Source organism: Halyomorpha halys, unplaced genomic scaffold, assembly GCF_000696795.3.
Source record: "Halyomorpha halys isolate HHAL.00 unplaced genomic scaffold, Hhal_1.1 Scaffold58.1, whole genome shotgun sequence".
Taxonomy (NCBI): domain Eukaryota; kingdom Metazoa; phylum Arthropoda; class Insecta; order Hemiptera; family Pentatomidae; genus Halyomorpha; species Halyomorpha halys.
Genome location: NW_027110919.1, coordinates 2,620,871 through 2,644,916, shown reverse-complemented (window position 1 = coordinate 2,644,916; position 24,046 = coordinate 2,620,871). Strand labels below are relative to the sequence as shown.

Genomic DNA, 24,046 nt, shown 5'->3' with positions numbered 1-24,046 from the left:
TATATATACTATGTTTATACAAACACACACATATACCTATATATTTACTTTTCTTCTTTTGAAGGCAGTGGTCTCTCAAACTTGGTGTTATGAGACAATCATGAGCACAGCCTCTCTCCTTGTTCAACATAATGAGCAAAATACAACAAACACCCTGCCCTTAGGGTGCCAAAACTGGCTAACTGCCAGAAAAAATTAGCACAAACAGATTTTCCATCATTTTCTTATTCACCAGGCAATGACCTTTCGAACAGTGCTAAAGCTCGATGTATAAATTCATACTGTTCAGCTGTCTGCACCATTCCGCCCCTGGAAGTAAATCATAAGAAAAAAATTATAAATCTGATTTATAATAAATATAAGAAGATGGTCAGGGTTGCGGTTAAAAAAAGAACAAATAGTTAATAACTATCATAATGTCCGACGTTTCGCCCCACTTTGCAGGGCTGTTCAAAGTGAAAGGTTGAACAGCCTTTATTTATATATATACTTCAGTACTGTTCAACCTTTCGCTTTGAACAGCCCTGCAAAGTGGGGCGAAACGTCGGACATTAAAATAATTATAAACTATTTGTTCTTTTTTTGACCGCAACCCTGACCATCTTATATTTAAATTTTTACGGTCAACTATATATATATATAATCTGATTTATAAAAATTTAATTAAGACTATTTAGTTATTGGGAGAAAGATACTTCAAACTTGTACTAATACAAATAAATGTATTAGTCTATGTCTAAAATGTACTCCAATAAATAAAATAGTCTATTATGGGCCTTCTCAGATTGGAGGGTAGAAGGAATATAAAAATGCTCAATTTAAACACAAAAACAAAATGCTTTCTAATCCCCCGTAAAAGGACTTAGATTGTGTCATCAAAGGACTTAGAATCGCATAATAAGGCAAACCTTCCGTACAAAGCATGCTAAATAATGTCTCAACTTCAGTTAAAAGGAATCCAGCCGAAAATAAACTAGACAGTAGATGAATTCCAATGACTTCCACCCTTAGGCATGTTCTTGCAGATCATCCATAGTCACATTAACACTGAATATCAAAAAGAAGAGTAGGAATAAACTAGAAATCGGAGCTTGAGCATTCAAATACATGTACTCTACCTACCCGAAAAACATGTGGACATGTGGAATCTTTATGGATGGTTCAGCCGAAAATGCTATTAGAAATGGAAGTGAAGTATGGTATTCACATGGATTTTCCAAACAGCCATGTATGAGAGAAAGTGATTGCCAAGGCGTTCAACTCAACAAACTATAAAGCTGAGCTTCATCATTACTGGAAGCATCCAGAACTCTAATAGATGCCAAGAGGTCTCTAAAACCATAAATTGTATTTTTAACTAAAGCAGCTTCAGCTATTATGAGCCTAAAGTCCAAGTGAGGAAAGGGGCAGACAATGCTAACTACTGAGTAGGAACGCCTCACCTCTATTTAAGAAGAAGTAACGCTACAGTGGATCCCTGGACATTGGAATAACTGGCTGATAAACTTGCGAAGTAAGGATCCAAATTACCCCAAATCTTCACTGTATCTTAACCCGAGGAAACTAAAACCTACCTATAATGGAGCAACAGTTTAGCAGAAGTGGAACATGCTGACTTTAATCCATAGGATCCAAACTACTTACTTTCAAGAAAGGAACAGGTTTTGATTTACCGGCTTAGAACTGGATGTATCAGCTTAACTCAAAACTTGTTACGGTTGCCATGGTAAAATAAAAACACTGGCTATATCTACGTAGATAAGGGGTGTTATGGTTGTCATGGTGAAATAAAAATACTGGCTAGATTTGTGTAGACAAGAGGTGTTACGGTTGTCATGGTGAAAACAAAACACGAGCGATATGTTCTGATGAGTGGGTTTTGTTTTTGTGAAGGTGCCAGTTTGATTCTGGGAACTTGTATATTCAGACGAGTGAGTTTTGGTTTTGTGAAGGTGACAGTTTCATTTAGGAACACGTTAAGATTGTTCAATGTGAAGTGTTAATAGTTTAAAGGCCCTTTGCCTTTACGGTTTGAACTGGAATATCACCATGTGAGAAATGTTGTCATATATGTTTTGTTTTTCAAAATTATGGTGTTTACTTCAATAGATGATCATTAACAATAGAAGTGGAGGACTAAGTGGGGTTTGAACTAAATTTTATTTTATATTTACTTTTATACTCTATTGGATAATAATGTAAATATAGTTATTAAGGTTAAGTTTAAGTCAACCTATAAGTTTTAATTGTTTTATTAATTGATATGAATTCTTTTTTTTCCTTTTTCATTCTCTGAATATATATATATTTTTCTTATTATTAAACTTTTGTACATATAGTTCTGCTGTTCTTTCTCTGCTTTCAACTTGTTAATTTACTTATATTTTTTTTTATTTGACTTTAACTCACCCCCTTCTCCGCTGAGCGTGGGCAACGATAAACGTATAACTAAGGATAAATCAAAATTTGCGGTTATAAACTTTACAAAAATATTGAAAATGGTCCAACTCCTCTGTGTGAATATAGAAGAGATATGAACAATAAGAGCAGATGGCCTTAACCATCTGGACTAGGTGACCAAGCTGTTCGATAACCTGGAGGATCTTAAGAGTACCTCTGACTTAATTCTGTCATCCCAAAATAACACACTTGGCCATTTAAATGAGAAGAATGAAGAAAAAGATTACGCTTGCACTTATCTACATAGTTACTAGGATTTAATAGTTAGAAATTAGAAATATTATGAGCTATTAGTGAACTGAGTGAGTGTTTAAATTTAAGCAAATAGGTATAGGAATGGAAACTGGTGTCAAAAATGGGGATAAGGAGTAAGCTTATAAAATGTTTTCTACGAATGAAGAGCCAACTTCACTTGAGACAAAAATAGGAAACTTCATGAACCAGAGAATAACTAATATTACATTAAATTGAATCAAAATGATGAAAGATTTAGGAATAAATATTACCTATCATATCTCATTTTACAAACAATGCTGAGAACATCAACTGAGTTTTCTGCAAGAAGTTGGCATACACCTATGCAAATCGCAATGAAGCATCCAGTTCTTCCTATACCTGCTGAACAATGGACAATCACAGGCCCCAGAGGTCTTCCCCGTTTTGTGGAATCTTCAGCCCATCTGCAACATTAACACGCAACGTTTATTAAAACAGCTATGGATTATTTAGGTTATAGAATTATAAGAATTTGTACAAAAAACTTTAAAATTGCATTATACAAATTACTACTGCATTATTATTGTAATATTACACAAAACATACCTTGGACTGAGGAGATGAGGTGGTGAAGGTCCAACAGGGCTGCCTTCCTCCGTCCATACCGAACTCTCTCCTGAGCTCTGAGTCCACGCCTTTGATCTTGGGCTGTCGTACGAAGAATTGGTCCTATAAGGAGACTTGTCGGAGAGGGAGTCGCCAGAGAGCTGTGCAGTATCATAGCTGGAAGTGGAATTCGTTGAAAGCTTCTCAAATCGCCAGAAAACACTTTCTGTTCCCGGAGGAGGGGAAATCCCGGGAGATGGGGAAAACCTTAAGAATATTGACAATGTTAATAAAATTTTCAATAATAGTTACAACAATATTGAAAAGATTTTGTCCAGTAAACCACCTGCAATGAAGTCCTTAATCAACAGTTGTTAATAATTCTAATAGGCAATACTTTCTACTCTAGTGTCTAAAAAACGAGACATGCTCTAATGCATAGAGTGAACTAAATTCCTAAAACAGAGGTTAACTTAAAACATACATTTTTCAAACACATTCAGTACTTTCATTTAAAAACCAGTTGAGGAATAATGAACTACAACTAAATGAGTGTGGCACTTGATAATTTTTTTTTCATAAACAAGCCGATAAATTGAAAGAGCAACTTAAAGAAATGCTGGTCTATGGAATAAAATTTAACTGATTACAGAAGACTAGAAAAAAAAAAAAAACTAAAATGCATTAAAATAGTTTAATTAAATTTATAAGGTGTAATTGAATACTACATAGGAAATATATTTCAGCAACTGAAGAAACATTGACCAAGCTAATTTGATCAGAATAAATTCATTATTTGTATGAAAATGTTTTCTAGGTGCATGATTGTTCAAGGTGAATGAACGATGAAGATGCAACAATGAAAAATGCATGTAATGGAATACAAATAATGGTAATAACTCAAGGATTTAGACCCACAACACTGAATCCCAAGCTTGATTACTGTCGTGGGTTGTCTCAATTGCTCAATTCCTATTGCCTCACTACCATTCTGTAATTTCCACTTCATTCATTTCTCAATAGTTATTATATTATATTACAAATTTATCATTTAATATTATGATGGCAGTAAAGCTACCATTACTGAAATGGCTAACAGTCTAGTGATTCGTTTTTGGAACACATAGCACGTTATTAAAAAAGATCTGTCACTACTTTCACTTAAAACACTAAATAATCGATAGGGAATAAAGAAAACACATTAATATTTCAAGTAAAGTTCATTCCTTTGTGTAGGAATGAAAATTAATATTCTGATTAACTTAGAAAATGGAAATAATACACTCAACAGAATCACTTATCATGTTGACTGGCAGAATAAAACTATAGCATTCCAAAGGAAAGGACTCAGAACATGTTTTTTAAAGAACACCTGATTATAATTTTAATTTGATCATTTAATTTTTTATTAAAATGTAGTAGACATTTGAGGATATGCTTTTGTCTTCACTACAATTAATTATATCATTGTTATAATTAGGGACCAGTTTTTGTGCAATTGCATCTTTTGTTCTCTGGTTTCGAATTTTGGTAAACCTCAACAGAAATTCAAATCATGGAAAAGACATTCAATACTACTTTACTAATACTAATTTCATATCCCACAACTCCATAAATTTGAATCTTTTGAGTTTTTTTTTTATTTATAAAATTGCACATTTTACTCTTTTAGGGCTAGATTTTTATTTTGTTGCATAGCATTTAAACTTGAATTAAATTTCTCCATATTATACAAATATAGTTAAATATATGCCAAATTCAGTCATTTATTACTCTTTTCCTTATTTAATTTATAGTTGACAAATTTCATGTAAAGCAATGCATTGATCAACAAATACACCAACCTTTCAAATTCAGCCGTAAAAAAACAATCAAACAAACACAAGTGACCAATGTACTTGAAATAGTACTAACCAGTGGTTTTGGATAGCTATGAATAAGTCCCTCCAGAATGTTTTTTTAAAAAAAGTTAAAAAAAAAAAATCAATTGGTCTGATTGTGAATATGCCTATACCTTGTTAATCTAACTTTTTAAAAAGTTTTCTACATTGACTTATTACTTGTTAGTGTTTTGATTCATACTTGTTTAATTTTGCTTAGAAGAATATTTATAAATCCCACTTTCTACATAGTACCTTGCATATTTTTTCTAAACCTTAAAATTGTACATTTAGTACAATTAGCTTCCTCATAACTCTTCAATTATGGACAAAATTTTAGGTTTTAGGTTATATTAATTTTTTTATGTATGTATAGATATAGAGTATATTTAGGGAGTTTAATTTGATTCAAACAAGGTTAGGTAAGCTTTGTATGTATTAATATTGTAAATTAAATAATAAATATGACTATGCCAAGATTTAGATGTTTAAGCACATTTTTGGTTTTAATTGCATGATTTTGGACATTTTGGATTTTTTATTGCACATTTTTCATTTTTATACTATTAAAAAAAAAATAGCCTACAACTAAGAATAATATTTTATTATTTATTTCATATTTTAATTGGAGAATTTTAACCTAAATTATGACCAAATATGCAATAATTCATACCCATCAAATACACAAGATAAAAATTAGGATATCTATACCAAGTATAATGATTTGTAAAGATATTTAATCATTTCAGTAAAAAAAAGCGACCAAATTATGCATTTGCATGTGAATTCAGTCTACAACGATATAATTTTTTTTGTATAAACATTTTGTAATGTAAATATGAGGCAGATCAACTTAAAGTTTAAATATATTCCAATAAGAAACAACAATCTACTTTATTCCACTAATATATAATTTTAAGTAATGTTCTGGTCTTGTTATGTATGTGTATATATATATATATATATATAAAGTAAAAAGTTTTACTGATACAGATCCAATTTTGATCATTACTTTGCTTCAACACCCTAGAAAACAGTCCATTAAAATCCTTTTCTATTATCGTTTAAACTAAATTAAATAAAAAAAAAAAAATATTGCTGTAATTATTAAGCACCAAAAGAACTAGGAAATAAAGAAGAGAAAAAGAATGTCACTTGATGTTTTGAACGAGTTAAAGACAATTTCCACATTGTTTTTCATGGGGTTCTGAATGTTTTTCACGGGTATGGTATAACTTCAAAAACCAATTAATCAACTAAAATATTCTATTTTTAAAAATACTTTAAACCAAGACTGACAATCAAGAATGTAAATTTAAGTACTTATAATTATTTTTTATTCTAACACTAAGTAAATTTTTGTAAGTCATTTTTTTTTTTTAGATACTTGATTATATTTTGCTATGGACCATGGTATAGAGCTTATAACTAAACTTTACTAAATTATTAAAGTCCATCGATAGGAAACAGTATTCTGTAATAATTATTGATCAGCTGATTTTGATGTGTTGCAGGTCTAGTCCAAGAATTCCGGAGTACCTTTAATTTTTAAAAATAAACTATTTATAAAAGAAAAGGGATTATTTCTCAAAACTATGTGGGTGCACTCATTAATTATTCTGAAAACCAAGAAATCAGTTAACATCTAATAAATTACAGATTCACAAGCACTAAAAACTCTAATTCCACTAAATATTGAGACAAAACTAATTGTATAAAAATCAAATCGACTACTTCCTGCTTGTGTAGAGCAAAACTTGATAGAGCAAGTTCTTGTCAGAAATGTTTATGAATAAATATTCTGAAATATACAACAATTTATAAATATCATAACACATAAACTATCGTAACAATAGGATAGGAATGACAATTAATCAGGAAATACATTTGCTGCAACAAGTTTTAATTTAAAGCAAGGTAATACAGAACATTAAAATATAATAAAAGACCACCAAAAAGTACAGAGGAATCAATTAGGATTAAAAAAAAAAAATTGACTATCAAGGTGATATGGGTAAAAAATGATAATCTTCTAAAATGTAAATGATAAAAGGAGAAAATTAACAATAACAGCCATTTGTCAAGTCAGGTGATGGTTATTGAGACAATAATTATCTTTCCAAGTTAATTACATTCATCGGCCAGGCCACTTTAAGTTCACAGCCGCACTCATTTATGCTGCCTACACCATTGTTTTTTCCTCTATTTTCTATTTGTATACTTTAACTTACCTATGTATGAAATATTTAATAAGGGGAAGTATTGCAATTCTGAAAAATTTCTAATACCAGCAGTTTTTAACAGAAATACACGTTTAGAGGTCCCCTTAGTCGAAATAACTATATCTTGCAGAATGGACTGTGTGTCTGTGTGTGTACATAGTCAGCCTAGTTAAAAAAAGAAAAGTCATACGAAATTGAAATTATATATTTATATGCCTGGGATATGACAGCAACTTTTTCAGTATAATCGACAGGCCAGAAGTTCCAATAAATGGAACAGATTTTTTTTTTTAAAACGGCTCCAACGATTTTGATCAAACTTGGTATGTTGAAGTACAATTAAATGAAAAATTTTTAAAACAATCTTTCTCTGAAGTATATATTATATCTTCAATTTTATTTATTTGAAAAAGAAAAAAATACATAAACAGTTCTCATTCTTAGCAATGAAGAACAATAGATAAATACAATATATTAAAGAATTTTATGAATAACTGAAGGAGAAAAATAGAGATATCCAATTTAAACGGGAAAAGCCCGTGTCTTTCTGACAGCATTACACTTTTATTGAACTGTTGGCAGGGACGAAATTTATATTTCTCATTCTCCACCTTGAGAAACCCTAATATACATCTTTTTAATCAAGATGAACCCACCAATCTACACATCTTTTTGGGACATAGGACCCCACACCAGATTTTTTAGTTTTGGTAAAAAATTAGACATTCTAAACAGGTGATTGGCAAAAAAGTAAAATTTGCTTTTTAGAAACAAACCTTTTTCTTCCTAGGATTACATTTCTTTTTAATTAATTAAGAAATCTATATGATTAGTTTTGTATTTCCGTTGTATATTTCTATAATTAGTGCTGTGAATACTAGAGATACTATTAATTTATTGATTTACAAATTAATAAATTTATAAATAAATGAATAATAAATAAAAGCTTAAATAAATCAATATTATGTTGAGAGATCGGAGATAATAACAGAGAGAAAAAAGAAAAACAAAGAAAGAAGAAATTTGATATAATTTTGGTTATTTTTAATATTATAGCAATATATATTTTGAGTGTAGAATAAGAACAAAAATATTACAGATAATATTAAATGAGTTTAAATGTAAACAAAATTATAACAACCAAAAGACACATGAAGTATGGAAATTTTATTTAAAGATAAAGCAAGCCAAATTAATTTTCATCTTTTTTAAAAAATCAAAATCTGTACCGCAACAAACCATGAAGGATCAGAGGTTCAGTACTTTGTAAGGAAGTACAGTTACTAGACCAACGGCTGGTCATGAACTAATCACCTCCTTGCACAACAGCTGTTCGAGAAACAGCACTTCCTTATAAACAGAACCCTGCCCTTCATGGATTCTATCAGAGTAGGATTTTTTTTTTGGTCATGAGATTTAATATACATTAAAACTAATTTAATACAATCGCCAATATTTTTTTTTAAAAGAAAAAAAAGATTAGTATATAATTAACCCATTATACTGAGATGAATACAATAGACGAATAATTTGGACTTATTATTTATATTTGAACTTATACTTTGTTATAACTTGGACTGATTGACCTAACAAGTGGGATGAAATATTTTTTAAGTTGAAATTTGTTATTTGTAAAGCTTAAATAATATATATAATATAAATACATTTTTGTGCTCAAATCATATCTGATTCAGCACCCCAAAAAACAAAGAACTATTAAAAAATAAACTATATGATTTTTTCTGCAAACCCTTATTGACTGAATTATCGAGTAGGAATGAAATGTGCTAACATAAAAAACTGCTTGATATTAAATTTCCAATAATAATGGATAATTCATAGGAATTATCAAAATCAGTTTGTAGGCTTTTTTTTACTGCCCTGTTGAATGTTTGTAAATTATTTTTTTTAAGATAGATAATCGAAAATGATGAACTGAGTATAACAAAATTTAGAGTGAACTACATCGTCTGGGAACCTAAAATCTGGGTCTTGATTGTAACTTTTACAGAAAACGTCACAGTTTAATACACTAACAAATAAACTAATAATAATAATAAACTATTAGCACTCAGGATATCATTTATAATGACCTCCAAAGGACAAGGTATATTCGGTCATTATTGCTGATCGTTGTTATAACCAATCACTATACATATCATATGTAAATGTAATATAGAAATTTTTAAAAATCAATTATTGCTACCAAACACTAATAAATTGCTTTATTCGGATAATGATTGCTTTATTTGACAATCAGTTGTTATGACTATGGTCGCAATATTTGTTAATAAAAATAAATCAATACAATTCTGAAAACAACAGTCCATGAATGTTTGTCACTATAATCAATGAATTGTTATATCCTATATCGTCATGTTTTTTTATAAAATCTGAAAAATCAAATTATGATTCATTCATTTGACAAAAAAAAAAAAAAAAAAATGACATTTACCAATTACTTTTTTTGTTTGTCTGATCAAAAGCTATCTTTTATTACCTTTGAGTATTAAAACCGACTGATTTATCAATATTTATGAACAGAGATTACCAACAAAAACATAAAAATATAATTTTTTTTTATATGAACCTGATATTTAAGAGCGAAGCATTAATTTAATACATCACCGAAATAATTATGTATATATATTTTAGATCAAGGATGCAAGTTTTATCTACAAAACAAAATGAAAACAAAAGCCTACCTAAAAGCAGTCCCGTCATCCAAAGGCGTCGCATAATCAGGGGATGCAGTGAATGTTTTTGTTCTTTTTTTAGATGGTGATGTATCAGCAGACAGACCTTCTTCTTTTAATTCAAGGTTACCAAATGTCAAAACAGGACTAGTAGACTCTTTCAACCAGACAGCGGATGGTCTGCGCTGAGCGACGCCACCAAATCTGTAATCACCATTCTTATAATGGATTAAACTGTTATGACTATTCTTATTATAGTAAAAAAATAAAAAAGAAATATGGTGACAGTTTATAGATTAGTGATTAGGTTAGGAGCTTAGGTAATATGAACTAAAATTGTATAAATGTTTCAATGATAATTTGAGATTTGATAGTTATAAACTTAAATCATATATTCTTGATATCAAGAAAGGTTTTTGTAATAAATGAATATTGTTACTATTTTAAAAATTATTTTAAGTTTTTTAGGATTCTTCAAAACTTGGATTATTTAGGTGACTTATGAAATTATCCCACCTCTGAGCTATGATCCCCTATAGGCATTGGCTTTACAAAATGGAACCCTTCTTGGTTGGAGTCAGCAATGTCAAAATTTTGTACAATCAGTTTCCATTTTTCTCTTAGGATTAAATAAAAATTTAAAAACTAGTACTTGAACAGTTTTTTATCTGTCATTTTTAAGAGAACCATTGATCCTACACATTTTCTTATAGAAGGAAATGAAAGTAAATTAAATTTATTTCAAATTTATTCTGTACATTTTTCTCGAAGAATGAATAGTTTGAAGAAATTTCCTAAATTAAGAAAATTTAAACTTTTTGGAAAAATGGTTAATGTGTGATGATAGGCCATATCTTAGAAAGCAGTGATTGTAACATAAAGAGTTGGTCTCAAATTTTAAAGACATGAAAAAAGAATAGGACTAAGATTTCTGAAAGGTGTAAAGTTTTGGAGTTATGTAGTAACAACTGAAAGCAGTGAAAAATGTTTGATGTTCTTGGGATAAATGAGCTGTGCAAGTTGTTTAGAAGCTGCAAATAAAGTTTTTTTACTATCCATAAAGTTACACAAAACCTATTTTAATTTATACATTAAAAAATTTTGGTATATTCAATCAAAAATTATTAACAACCAAGTAAATATAACCCCAAGAAAATAAAACTTAAAAACAAACATTCATAAAAATTAATATAAATACGATTCCAATTAAAATATTATAACTATGTTTTTATTAAAACCATTACCTAGCTAGTTCTACTTCTTTGGCAAGGCTAAGCAGAGAGTGTGCATTCGGTGGTGTTTTGTGATCGGGCCACGAGTCAAACCAATAATGAATTACTTTTTTGGTTTCTTCATTTTTCTAAAAAAAAATAATAAATAAATAAAAATAAAATATGTAACTAAGAAGTAACACTTCATGATTTTGAAACTAATATATTAAATAGGTATCTTATATTAAAAATTTAAGTTGGAAGGGAATGCTATGTTAGCTCAACCACTTTTGTCGCAAGTGAGTTTGTCTCTCACAGCCCCTCTTTTTTTGAATCTGGATCATTCTCCAATTATAATTATATCATATCCAATAAACTTTTAAAGAATGATCAACTATCAGAATCCTGAAAGGTGCTAGGACCAACCAGAAGGAAGCGGAACACTAGTGGTCTTCTCCTTCATCCCTTCGTTAATAGTTGGTTCTAAGATATGAAAAAGAATGAATACTGTGCGAGTATTTCTAATAGTGGTAACTCCCTCAATAGTGCTCAACAAAATAAATACTAATAACTTATATTTTATATGTTATATAGCTTCGTAGTATTTCAGAATCTCATTACGCATATGCTTATCTTTGTTTGTTTTTTTTAAAGAAACTTTTCTTGAGTGACCAGGATAGCAATGTAAATTCAAATATTTAATTAGTGGATGAATTTTTAACTGGTAGTCTATAGAAAAATTCAATTTTCTTTAGACTTTATACATTAACTAAGCAGGCACTCTATTCCATTTTATAATTTCTTCGCCATATAGGTTACAACCGAAAATACCACTATTTGAACCAAAAATTATTAAAATTCCAGATGGCTCCCAAGATTAAATAAATTCATAATAGGAGGAAAGAGTAACAATGTACCTGCAATGTGATGTGCCTAATCGCATATCCATCCTTGTTGAGAAGGGAATCAATAGTCACAATTATCGAACCATAGAGAATTGGGGATCCCACGTCGGGTGGAAGGTAAGCCTCACACTTGGGTCTGGATTTCTCCCAGAGGCGAGTTATCATGACGATGACTGGGCACCCTTCGTTCCAAGTCATTTCCCATAGATCGTTAACAGTATTTGTCATAGGTCCTTGGGTTGCAATAAAAGCCTTTTCCTCACTGTCATAACCCTGATAAAATCAATAGAATCCACATTACAAAAATTAAAATCATTAATAATACATACTACATCAAATCTAAGAAGGCCTTTTATTTGATTTTTTTTTTACTTTATACAACATAAAAACTGGTAAAATAAAGCAAGGCAATTTAAGATGATATTATAGTTGGTAGGTATAATTTTTTTCTCGATGCAATATAGTAATGAAAATCAATCAGTAAATCAGAGAAGAGTATTTAGAAAATGTCCAGTGAAGTTATTAATAATATTTCAAAATAATTATAAAAATATAAGTAAGTTCTACTTACTCTAATATAATTAGCATTGATGTATCCAGAAAGGTTGTCTGACTTTTCATCTACTGGTAAAATAACACGAGTGGGCTCGTTAGGAATTACTGTTTTATATCTGAAAAAAAAAAAAAAAAAAAATTAAATCTTGCCTGTGAACAACATAAACCAATAAGCAGTAATTTTCTTCTTCTTTTATTATTTTTTTTGATCATAGTAAATGTTAAAAATTGTATGAAACTTGGGAATAAAAAGATTTCAATTTAAGAGATATAGAATTTCTAAAAAAAATTAGAGCTCAAATGATTTTTTTTTAAATAATTCAACGTTCAGAAGAGGTCTTGTCTTTTCATCCCTATCAACCATGTTCTTGTTCTGACATAAGGTACCCAAGAATCCACATTTTAACTTTAATGTCAGAGAAAATTATTGCCACTATTCAAGATTTTACAAAAACTGGGAAACTGATAGCAACCATTACATAGACGATATAACCTTCCAAACTAAACGGTTTTCTAGTTTATGTTACAGGTGGCTACTTGTGTTGTGTTTTGACTTGGCTAAAAAATATAAGTACCCAAACTATTTTAATATTCAAACTTAGACATATTTGGAATACTTCATGTTAAAATGTTTTATTAAACAATAAAAATGAAGAAAATGAAGCTTCAGAGGTAAATTAAAATGAAGGATCACCTGAAGGGTACAATGGTCACTAAAACAAATTCAACCTAAAACCATTTGACTAACATTTGTATACATAATCTTGCAAATAACAATAGCTTATTACTCATCTAGTTAGTGAAAATAACCATTATATATTATGAAGTATAATTCTTGTTTAAAACTTATGTATTTAGATGCTAAATAGCTTAAATAATTTGTTTTTAAAAATGATCAACTTTGAAATATAGTAAAATGTGAGAAAAAAAAATAATCAAAGGATGAATGCTTTGCTATAACAACTAATACCTGTTTTTAGCAGATGATCCAGGAACAATAAGTTTATCAGGATGGTTGAGGGGAAGATCCCAAAATTCTCTATGTAAAGCTCGTACATCTTTCAAGCATGCCCTTAAATTTTCTCTCGTCAGTACACTCGAGCAGGAAAGCAAATATTCCTCAGTAGTGCTTAAAAAATATTAACGATTTTAAACAATCAATATTATTTTGAAAATAATTAATTCACACAGTGAACCAATAAAGTATTAAGAAACTACAATAAAAAATATATACTCACCATTCCCGAGTCGGGGTGACTGTGATGTTGTCATGGGAAGGTGGATGGGCTAAATCGATTGTCAAGCTCGCACTAGAGCCACGTCTTTCGAGCAAACCTTTGGCTTTAGTCTTCATACATAAATTTTCACCTAAATCGTATATTTAATAATTTTAAAGGAACAATAATTGATAGAAGTTGACAAATAAAATAAAATTTTATAAATACAAATATAAAATACCAGGCAAGTTGTTGATTATTGTTTTAGAAAATAATCCTTATTTATTTACCAACTAAGTCCAACACAAAAATTGTTTATAGTATATTCAAAATTTGAAGGACTGATTGAGATTATCTTTTTTAAATTAATCTAATCAGACAATGCAAATACCTTATAAACAAGCAATTAGAATAGTGGTTCCCAACAGGTGGTCTATGGATTGCGGGATGGCCCAGTAACACGTATTTTAGTCAACATTTTTTGTTATAACTATTTTATAAGTTAGAAGGAGATGGTCAGGACTGCGGTTGGGAAGGAAGAAAAATTAACTTTTTTTAAATTCTAATATCAATATTAGAATAAATTAACTATTATTTATTTTCTGCCTGTAATTAACTATTTATTTATCAAGAAGCAAACAGAACAGTGGTTCGCAATAGGTGGTATATTCAATAGCTAAGAGAGCCTTGGGATGGTTTGGTAACACGCATTTCTGTCTGTGATTTAGTGTTAGAACTATTTTACTAGTTATCTTTCCTGATGCTTTGATGTTAGCTGAAAGTTCAACAGACAAATACATAATAAAAATGACTCAAAGTGCACTTTAAAATAACCAAATTTTTAAACATTATCCACAGGAGACCTCCCTTTGGCTCTAGAAGGGAGTGAGGGGAGGGGAAGTGCACATAGTTAATGATCCGTAGACTGCTGTGGGTTGGGAACCACTGACTTAGAATGTTGTTGTGGGAGATGTATAGTTTTCATTTCTCCAAGCTCCAATGCACTGTATCATTGCTAATACCAATCCAATTACCTTTGAAGTTAATTATGTTATTAATTGAAGTTAATTATGTAACTTAATTATAATATTAAGTTGAATTATAATTTTTTAGATATGTATATATAGTTGACCGTAAAAATTTATGTATAAGATGGTCAGGGTTGCAGTCAAAAAAAGGACAAATAGTTTATAAAATTTTTTTTTTTGTATCTTTTAGCCCTGATGGAGTCCTGCAAAGAGGGGCGAAACGTCAGACATTAAAATAGTTATAAACTATTTGTTCTTTTTTTTTGACCGCAACCCTGACCATCTTCTTATATATAATTAATTTTTTAGTCAAGCGCAAATTAAATTTACTATTTATCATAACTTTTTTTTTTTTTTAAGGGATGTACTGTATATAAAATTTTAAAGGGCTTTGTCATATAAAAATTTCTGGAGATTGTGCTACAGTCAACAAAAAAACAGGTTTTTTGGCTATTGTGCAGCCACTATCGAGAAGAGGATACATACATTGGGGTGGCTTCCTAAACCCTGCAAAACAACTGAATAAGTAGGAAAATTGAACAAAATGTTCAAGAAATAAAAATGTATTGCTATGTACTGCCTTGAGATTTAATCGGGATGCCAGGATAATCGCTGTTCCTCCTCCAAGGGATGCCATATGCTATGTATCGAGGCATTAGCCATTATCACAACAATATGTCGTTAAAGGTTTTTTTTTTTGCCATCTGTCTCCGATACCTAGTTAGGGTAGGAGCCTTTCGACGAACCTCTTACTGCGTCCCCGGATATGAAAACATCTGTGTTAAGTTTGTCACATTACCAGAGTCCCCTGAGAAAATTAGATTTGCTAACCTTCAAGTGTTCTAACAAAAATGACAGGTTCTGATGAGGGACCGGAATCAAATTAAGCAGGTGCAGGCCCTTCCTGGACATTTCAAACTTTTTCATCCACTCTCGGGCCTGAGGAGGGGGACACCTACCTCGGGAGCATTCGGTCACCGATGGCCAATGAGAAAGGAGCTTCAAAAATAAGGTAACACCCTAAAAGGGAAGTGGGAGAAAAGACACAGGAAATCTAGATCAGAAAAAAGGAACAGTTAGCCGAGACAGGACCAGGCTTGAGAGAGCAGCAGAAGCCAGAGCGGAACAAGATGCACTTCGATCAGACAAAGTCGTGAGAAGGGCCACGAGACCTGGACATCCCTTATGAACAAGACGACACCTACGGAACTATATCCCACGGCATCAGCAGCTATAAGTATAAAGTAAATAATAAGTAATAATGTAATAACCGATATTTTATGGCAACCACTTATTTGAATCATTACAACCATTTTAATGATAGGAATAAATTGTAAATAAATACTTAGTCTCTTTATGCAGTTTATATACTATTATATAACCCAATATACCACCCCTTATTATATTATATAATCAATGGTAACAAGATTTTATAAATATAAAGGTATATAATTGGTAAAATGGTAAACACACAAATAGCCTTTGGAAAAGAATCCAATCAAAATATAGTATTTTAGGACTCAATATATAATTAATTAATTAGCTTATTTTTGGATAATTGCCTTCAGCGATTATCCTGGCATCCCGATCAAATCTCAAGGCAGTATATACCATGAAATCAATTTGCTGAAACTGTCATCTGGTCTATTGGATTCACTAATTAAGACAAAAAAAATCGTCTGACGTTTAAATGTTTCTCAAGATAGAACTAAATATAAAGGAAAATTGAATCTATGCCATAGAGGAAATTGCAACAGGTCATGAAAACCTTTAAAACAGTCAACAATTATAAATGAGCAGATTTGATATAAGTATTGGTAGTACTGTATTGATGCTGAAACTTTTACTGTTACTAAACAATTCCTTGAACATATAGGCAGGACCTTTTATAAGACTATTATATATAAAAAACAACATTAGTTCTCACCAGCAGGTTGGGTAATGACTTGTGGTACTATAACAGGATGAGATACCCACTGTTCTTCATCAGTGCTTTCTTTGTCATCACCCTCGCCACCGTAACTCATTGTGCTTCTAAGCCAGATCAGTCCCTAAGGCATAGATAACATTAAACATTAATTCTACTTTAAAATAACAGTGAACTTTATTATCAAGTACAATGCTATACCTCAAAACGGTATTTTAAAACATTTCAGATTTAATTTTTTGATAGTTTTAAGTTGATTGTAAACTAGCTGTGCACCTCAATTTGACTTACAATAAAAAAAAAAAATTAAATTTCAAACCCATCATAAGAAGAAAGACTATTAGAGTATTGAAATTTTCCTTTTGATAGGCATCATCATTTCACAAGCCTTTCATTATACAGTTACTCCCCTATTACTACGGGCCATAGCATGATCCCAAATAGCTTAAATACTTCCTCAATAAGAGATCTACTTAACGCAAAAAGAATTTTTCAAATAGGAATTTTAATGAGAAATTTTAATAAGAATTTTTTTAATAGGAATTTTAATAAGAATTTTTAAAAATTAACATGCTCATACAAACAAATTCTATTGATTTAAATAATAGTAACGATTTATTGATTTATATAATAGTAACTATTATAGCAATAGTTTTTTTCTTTTTACTTTAACCCAATGCCTGCTTATCTTAATTTCAAAACCTTCATACCCTCAGATAAAGTCAAAATGTTTATCCTATAAATTTCCCAAATACGTCCTCTAAAGCTAAAGATCAGAACTCTAATAGCCCTAGACAAGAACTGTACCCACTAAGAAATTGTAGAAGTTAAAAGGGTTGTTTAAAAATTTTAATAGTATTTAATAAGATTATTATTAATTAAAAAAATTAATCAAATAAAGAGATAATTCTGGAACCAAGTGTTAAAATTTGTTTATTAGACTACACACAAGCCAGCTTTAATTTATTTGGATAGAGTAAACTGGGTAAATTTTTGAGCTTGTTATGCATTTCTCTTCATTTACTCACAAGCAGATATGCTCTGTTTCTCTAACTTGATCAGACAGAGAACTTCTGAATATTCATGTTATTAATAGGGAAATAAACGTCAAATTAAACAAAATCTACAAGTTATGTAAATTCAAAACTACATAATGTAAGAATTATGTTATGGCATAGAATTCCTGAAGTGGTAATCTCAAAGGAAACGTATACAAATAATAATAACAGATAATTAGGTTTTCTAGTTTGCTATGAATATGTACAATCAAATACGTACAGCGGATAATTTAATTAAGTATGTTTTTATAGGTCAACTAATCGATGAAACTTACAATTACAACGAGGAGGATTGTTGAAGTAAGCACAATTAAGGCAAGGAGGACAGGTAAGGGCCAAATGATAAGGTCCTTGTCCCATGTGGCCGTGACCCCAACCTCATCTCCTCGCTCCATCGTGCCAACATCATCTGAAAAGATTTTTTTTATTCAAATCAAGTGATGTATACTTGGATTCTATAATTGTTTTAAAGTACTTCATTTAAAATTGAATCATTTACTTTCAACTAACTTCCTAGAAAGTAAATTAAATGATAAATGATTTATTTATAGGAAAAGTTAGAGCTTGAATATTGTATTGGTAGCAAATGCTTATTTCCTACATGTTTCAACCAGCAGCAGCTTACCTAGTGGATCCTGAAGGTACTGGTACCTGTCACAGACCTCAAAGACGAAACTACATTAGTTCTGTCTCAGAATAGGTCATTTATAATGTGACCAATTATCTATTTCATACATAATGGTTATGTAAAATTTTTTATTTTACAACGACTGTTTTGAGTTTTGGCTCAGTTAACTTACTTTAAATATATTCATATTATTATTAACTTTAATCAGATTACAGATATTGACTTTGCTAACTCAAGAGATAGACCACTATTAAAACAACAGATCCTTTTCGGTTAAGGTCTGAGTCAAAATTCGCTAAACAAGGATTAGATTATGATATTAGGAAATAATGGTAGACTATTTTCTCCATAAATAATTCGTTTTTTATTTTTCATGAAAATGTAGAGCAAAGTGAAGTATATAATAGGACCAGGAACCAAATCTTAACTTTTATACAGATTGGTCCCTGAATAATGTACTCGACAAATATGAAACCAATTTTTTATGTTTTCTACCAACCAATACCAACTTTGTAGATTTTAAAATGGGTGATATTATTTTATTAGCGTTTTGCACACATACCCGTAAAAAAAAAAAAATATGCAAAGCAACAAATATTCACCCTCCTCCCTTCAATACCTAAAACAGTGTTATTTAAATCTCTGACGAACTCATTGCTCACTTAGCAACCAAACCCGAATTTTATAGAAGAATTGGTTCTAATAAATTTTGATCTTAATAATTTGATGGTATTTAACAATAACGGATTACAAGCTCCTTATAACAAAGAATAGTCCGTTGAAGGGAGAAAAAAAATGTTTAACCCACATACTCGTTTATAAGTCAACTAATAAAGTTTTAATTTTGTATTATTTGTTTTTTCTTTTCTTAAAATGCCACATTGTGTAACAGAAGAACTTGAACCCTACCCACACCCCTCCCAAAAAAATACAAAAATAGCAAACAAAAAATGGTAGTTCTTATGTTTTGAAAACGAGACTAGAGAGAGGTAGACCCACCCCTCAAAAAAAACAAATAACCCTGAATAAAAATAATAGTGGAATTGTTTATTAAAAAAAAAGTAATATCATATAACAGAATATTAAGCATGATGAGGTTGTTTCCACTTCCCTCTCCACTTCTCAAGAATTGCTTTCTGAGGAAATCCAGGTGAAAATGCTATTTGTTCATTTTCAAACAAAATTTATTTTCCACTGTAATTATAAATTGTTTTTGGCAATAAATTCATGTGAGAAATATTTTATATTGTGTAACTTCTTGTTAGTGAATTATACAACTTTGTAAATCGTTGCTCACATTAACATAAATACAACAGAAGTAAAATGGATAAAATATATTTAGATATGAAGCTCCTCATTTGTCAAGCAATCAGTAGTACATATTTTGGTTATATTAGATATTAAACACTCAATTAATATAAGGTAATATTACAATTTGCCTAACTCATCAATATATATTATACTTTAAATCTCAATTTCAATACTATTGACGTATGTTTTGTACTTAAAAGCCACTTTTTTATTATTTTATTACATCAAACATAAACGCAAATATATAGAAAATGTAGTTGAATAATTACAATGGCTATTCAAACAAAATAAAAACATAAGAGAACAGAGATCCTCTTTGTTGTTTATTTCTGTTTACTTTTTTTTAACATACCAAAATAATCAACCTGAGTAGATAATCAAATATTTAGATACTTGAAAAGTAAAGAGATAGCAAACATTGTAAAAACACTTAAAAAAAATATTTGTGTATAGACAAAATTGTTTACATTCACAACAGAGAAATCGAACCTACAAAATGTGTTTTAATAACGAACTATATAAATTTTAGTAATACTCAATTAATATTTATACCAATTGAGGCAAATTGCTAACCATTACGAGAACTACTGAATTACAAAACATTATGGTTAAGAATATTCACACACCAGAAACTATGGTTAATTAATCGAATAATGTATAGAAATACAGACCTAACTTTTTATAATAAATTGATAAATAATAGTGCATACAAACAGTTATATTAATAGGTAAAGTACGACACTAAAATAACAGAATTATTTCAAATATGGACTTTCCATCATTGCAGAAAAAACAAATGAACTAACAACAACAAATTAACTAACTGTATTGCAACAATGAGAACTAACTGAAGCTTAGTAACATTTCTAAGCTTTTAAGACTAAGTTTACTAATATTATTAATTAGGATTCATATGAGGAATAACTTAACTGGCTGTCTCCTTAATACAACTTTGCGGTACAAAATTATTCACTTTAATACACTGCTGACATAAAACAAAAACAAATGTGGTCAAAAAGAATGGTTTACCTGTAGTTTTTATTACTTTTCTGGACAACTGACCAAATTTCCAAGTAAAAGTAGGTGAGTCCATGGGCTTATCTAAATGTCTGGGGCCTAGGGTAGGCAGCCCAGGGCCCAGGACTTGATTTTTTTGGTCTTCATTGTAGATTACCGCTCCATCACTACCTGGAAATTAATATATTACTTTAAATACATAATTAAAGACAATTACAATGTTTAAAAGCATGTTGTCATCAAATAATTCAGATACAAATCAAATTTTGTATTAAAGGCCAAATGTAGATTCAAAATAAACTCATTCATCCAGTGTACGTCACCTATCCCACCCCCGCGAGGTGAGTCCTATCAGTCAACTCAATTTATTGATCAGTTTTAAAGGACTAGAGGTAAACATGGCATTCACACTTGATATTCTACCTTAATTATAAAACTTTCATGGGTTGACAACTTACTCTGCAAGGCTATCACCAGGTACAACCATGAGAAGAAGACTCCCTTGTAATCTATCACATTAAATGATAAATCCAAATCATTTCTCCAGCAAGCAGCAGCCATATTGCCGGAGGCAATGTGTTGCCAACCTAACCAAATCAAAACAACTTGCTACCATGACCTATACCATTATTTGAAAAAAATGTTTCAGGCATGAAATACTCGCTTTAATATATTCTAAATAATATTAAACTCTTTAAAAATATAATTACTCATATCAATAAAAAAAATATAGTATGGTATAAGTAACTTTAGTTTTTTTATTTACACTCTGCAGGTAGGTACCTACACTACATTCATAGGCAGTGTTATTAAGTTTCCATAAGCAAGATTTTTCCCTTAATTTGGTAAAAAAAGAATTTTTGGTAGTATAGTCTAGTTTTAATTACTTTCGGAAATATTTCAAATATTTTAATTTTTTTTTATTTTTCTGACTTTCATCAACCAGAAAACTCTCTGAAACTTTAAAATTACAAATCCTATATCATTTGTATCAATCATCATAGTTTAAGAAAATAATAGAGAATTTCTTATGCATGAACTACCTTCCTATTAATAGATAATAATATATTTCGTTATTATAATATTTAAATCTCAAGGCAACATAACATTGAGGAAATTTCATTCAAAATTACGGTTATTACTTCAGAGCAAAACCTTTGTTTTTTTCGAATTACGTTAGCAAGAAATGTAGGAATAAACCTTCCTTTTAAATCCTTTAAATCAAAAGGAATGAAAAATAGTCTAGTTAAATGTAAAATGTTTAGTGGTTTTCTTCTTTTTTCCAATCACACCAGCAAAATAACTTCATAGTTTTAAATAATGGACAATGAACAGCAAGGAATGATGACTCCTGATGAGTCATTTTCAAATTAACGATCACTTTGAAAATACGGAATACAAAACCTCAAGCTCTTGGAAACTAATCTTTGGTCCTTCATAACTGTTTTGCTAACTGACTTGGTTTGTGGATAGACCAATTTCTCGAATTTCTAGGTTTAAAAAAAAGTTTTTGGTTATGTCGTATTTAAATTTTTGTCTCGATTTTATCCAAGTTTCTTTGTGTCATTAACTAATAGGATTAGTTACCATTCTGAGATGGACCCTAAATAGTCAAATTAATTACAAATCAGGGGTGCCCCTCCACCTCCATGGGTAATGGCGCATGTCCTTTCTCTCAAGACATTTTATTGCCCTTCTCAGTTATACAATAAAAAATGGATCCATATGTTTGTTTCTAAGTTTATTTAGAACAGATTTAAATGCGTTAGTGTTTTTATCCTTGTTTCCTGGCTTGAAAGTCTCCCTTAATTTAAACTTCAAATAAATAAGGCTCTCCTCTAAATTCATTATCTTGTAAAAATCTGCTCCCTTTAAAATCCTCTGATGATGCAGCTTGTGCTGTTAGTATAAGAGCCAGGGGAAAAAAAGGCAGTTATTTCACCCCAATTTTTGATAACTTTAATGAAAACTATGCATAATTACTAATCTAAATTGATGAGACTGCCTTGTACAGGTAGGGTGAATAAAAAATAACGGCTATTTCTAAAATATTTTTTTTTTATTCGGAGCTGTATATCTTTGAAACTACCAATAACACTAAAAAAACATAAGAAACATTTAAAGTAGAGTCGATTTGCAAAAATATGAGCCTTAATTTCTAACTCTTTGGACAAAAAATTTGATTTATGAAAATATACATCTCAGGAACCATAAGAAGTACATACGTCTGCCAGCACTTAAAATAAAGGTAATTATAGTTATTATAAAGTAGTTTAGGCCACATACCTTCTATGGAGTAGTAGTTTTTATGTATTAGCATATGGATCTAAATTTTGCAAATTAAATCTTGTCTGAACAATTATAAATCAATTTATTTTAGCAAATATCATAAAAACTACTACTCCGACGAAGATGGATTTCATAAATTACTTTGTAGTAAATTAAACTACCTTTAATTTGAGTGATGATAGACATCTGTGCGTCGAATAGTTTTTGGAGATATAGATTTATCAAAATAAATTCACTAACTTCTGTTTTTTCTGTGCATTTTTTAAATGAAATGTTGCTTTTTTAAAAGCTATAACCTGGGAAATATTGAACATTACTAGCTCTATTAGGGCTCATATTTTCGCAAATTGAATCTACTTTAAATGAGAGTTTCTAGTGTTATTGATAGTTTTAAAGATATAGGGCTCCGAATAAAAAATTAATTTTGTTAGTTTTGAAACAGCTACTATTTTTTATTCCCCCTACCTATATTTGGCAGATTCGTCAATTTCGACCAGTAAGTATACATAAGTTTCATTAAGGTAATCAGTAATTTGGTTGAAATAACTGCCTTTTTTTCGCTCTTGGGCTCTTGTACAATATGTACCCCTCATAGAAATTCATGTTATTGATACATATATTTTATCGACATTTAAACACATTCTGGTTTATTATTTTCAATTATGAACTTTTGTAATCGATCAAGAAAAAAAAATTAAAACCACCTCAAAATTCAAGGTTTTTTGTTTGAAGGTACGGCGGATCCAAAAAAGAAAAAAGAAAAATCAGTCTGTACACCGTACGAATTTTTCTCTGAATCTAATAGTGCGGCTTAAATATA

At 30.0% G+C, this 24,046-nt stretch overlaps 1 protein-coding gene across 3 annotated transcripts in view; it reads right to left on the bottom strand.

The window, feature by feature from the left end:
* Positions 1-6: 6 nt before the first annotated feature.
* LOC106692504 (tyrosine-protein phosphatase non-receptor type 5) overlaps positions 7-24,046 on the bottom strand; it is a 51,295-nt gene continuing 27,255 nt past the window's right edge. For 2 of the 3 annotated variants that reach the window (XM_014438481.3, XM_067049032.1), the window contains 12 exons: positions 20,950-21,108; positions 18,257-18,390; positions 16,924-17,047; positions 13,990-14,119; positions 13,722-13,880; positions 12,768-12,867; positions 12,209-12,469; positions 11,325-11,440; positions 10,090-10,284; positions 3,283-3,549; positions 2,967-3,140; positions 7-309 (listed from right to left, as the gene is read on the bottom strand). In XM_014438481.3, coding sequence (XP_014293967.1) covers positions 225-309; positions 2,967-3,140; positions 3,283-3,549; positions 10,090-10,284; positions 11,325-11,440; positions 12,209-12,469; positions 12,768-12,867; positions 13,722-13,880; positions 13,990-14,119; positions 16,924-17,047; positions 18,257-18,390; positions 20,950-21,013 — 1,809 coding nt within the window. In that variant the 5' untranslated portion in view covers positions 21,014-21,108 and the 3' untranslated portion in view covers positions 7-224. Of the gene's footprint in view, positions 310-2,966; positions 3,141-3,282; positions 3,550-10,089; positions 10,285-11,324; positions 11,441-12,208; positions 12,470-12,767; positions 12,868-13,721; positions 13,881-13,989; positions 14,120-16,923; positions 17,048-18,256; positions 18,391-20,949; positions 21,109-21,395; positions 21,515-24,046 lie in introns of those variants that run through there. The other variant, XM_014438480.3, reaches the window with a different exon arrangement.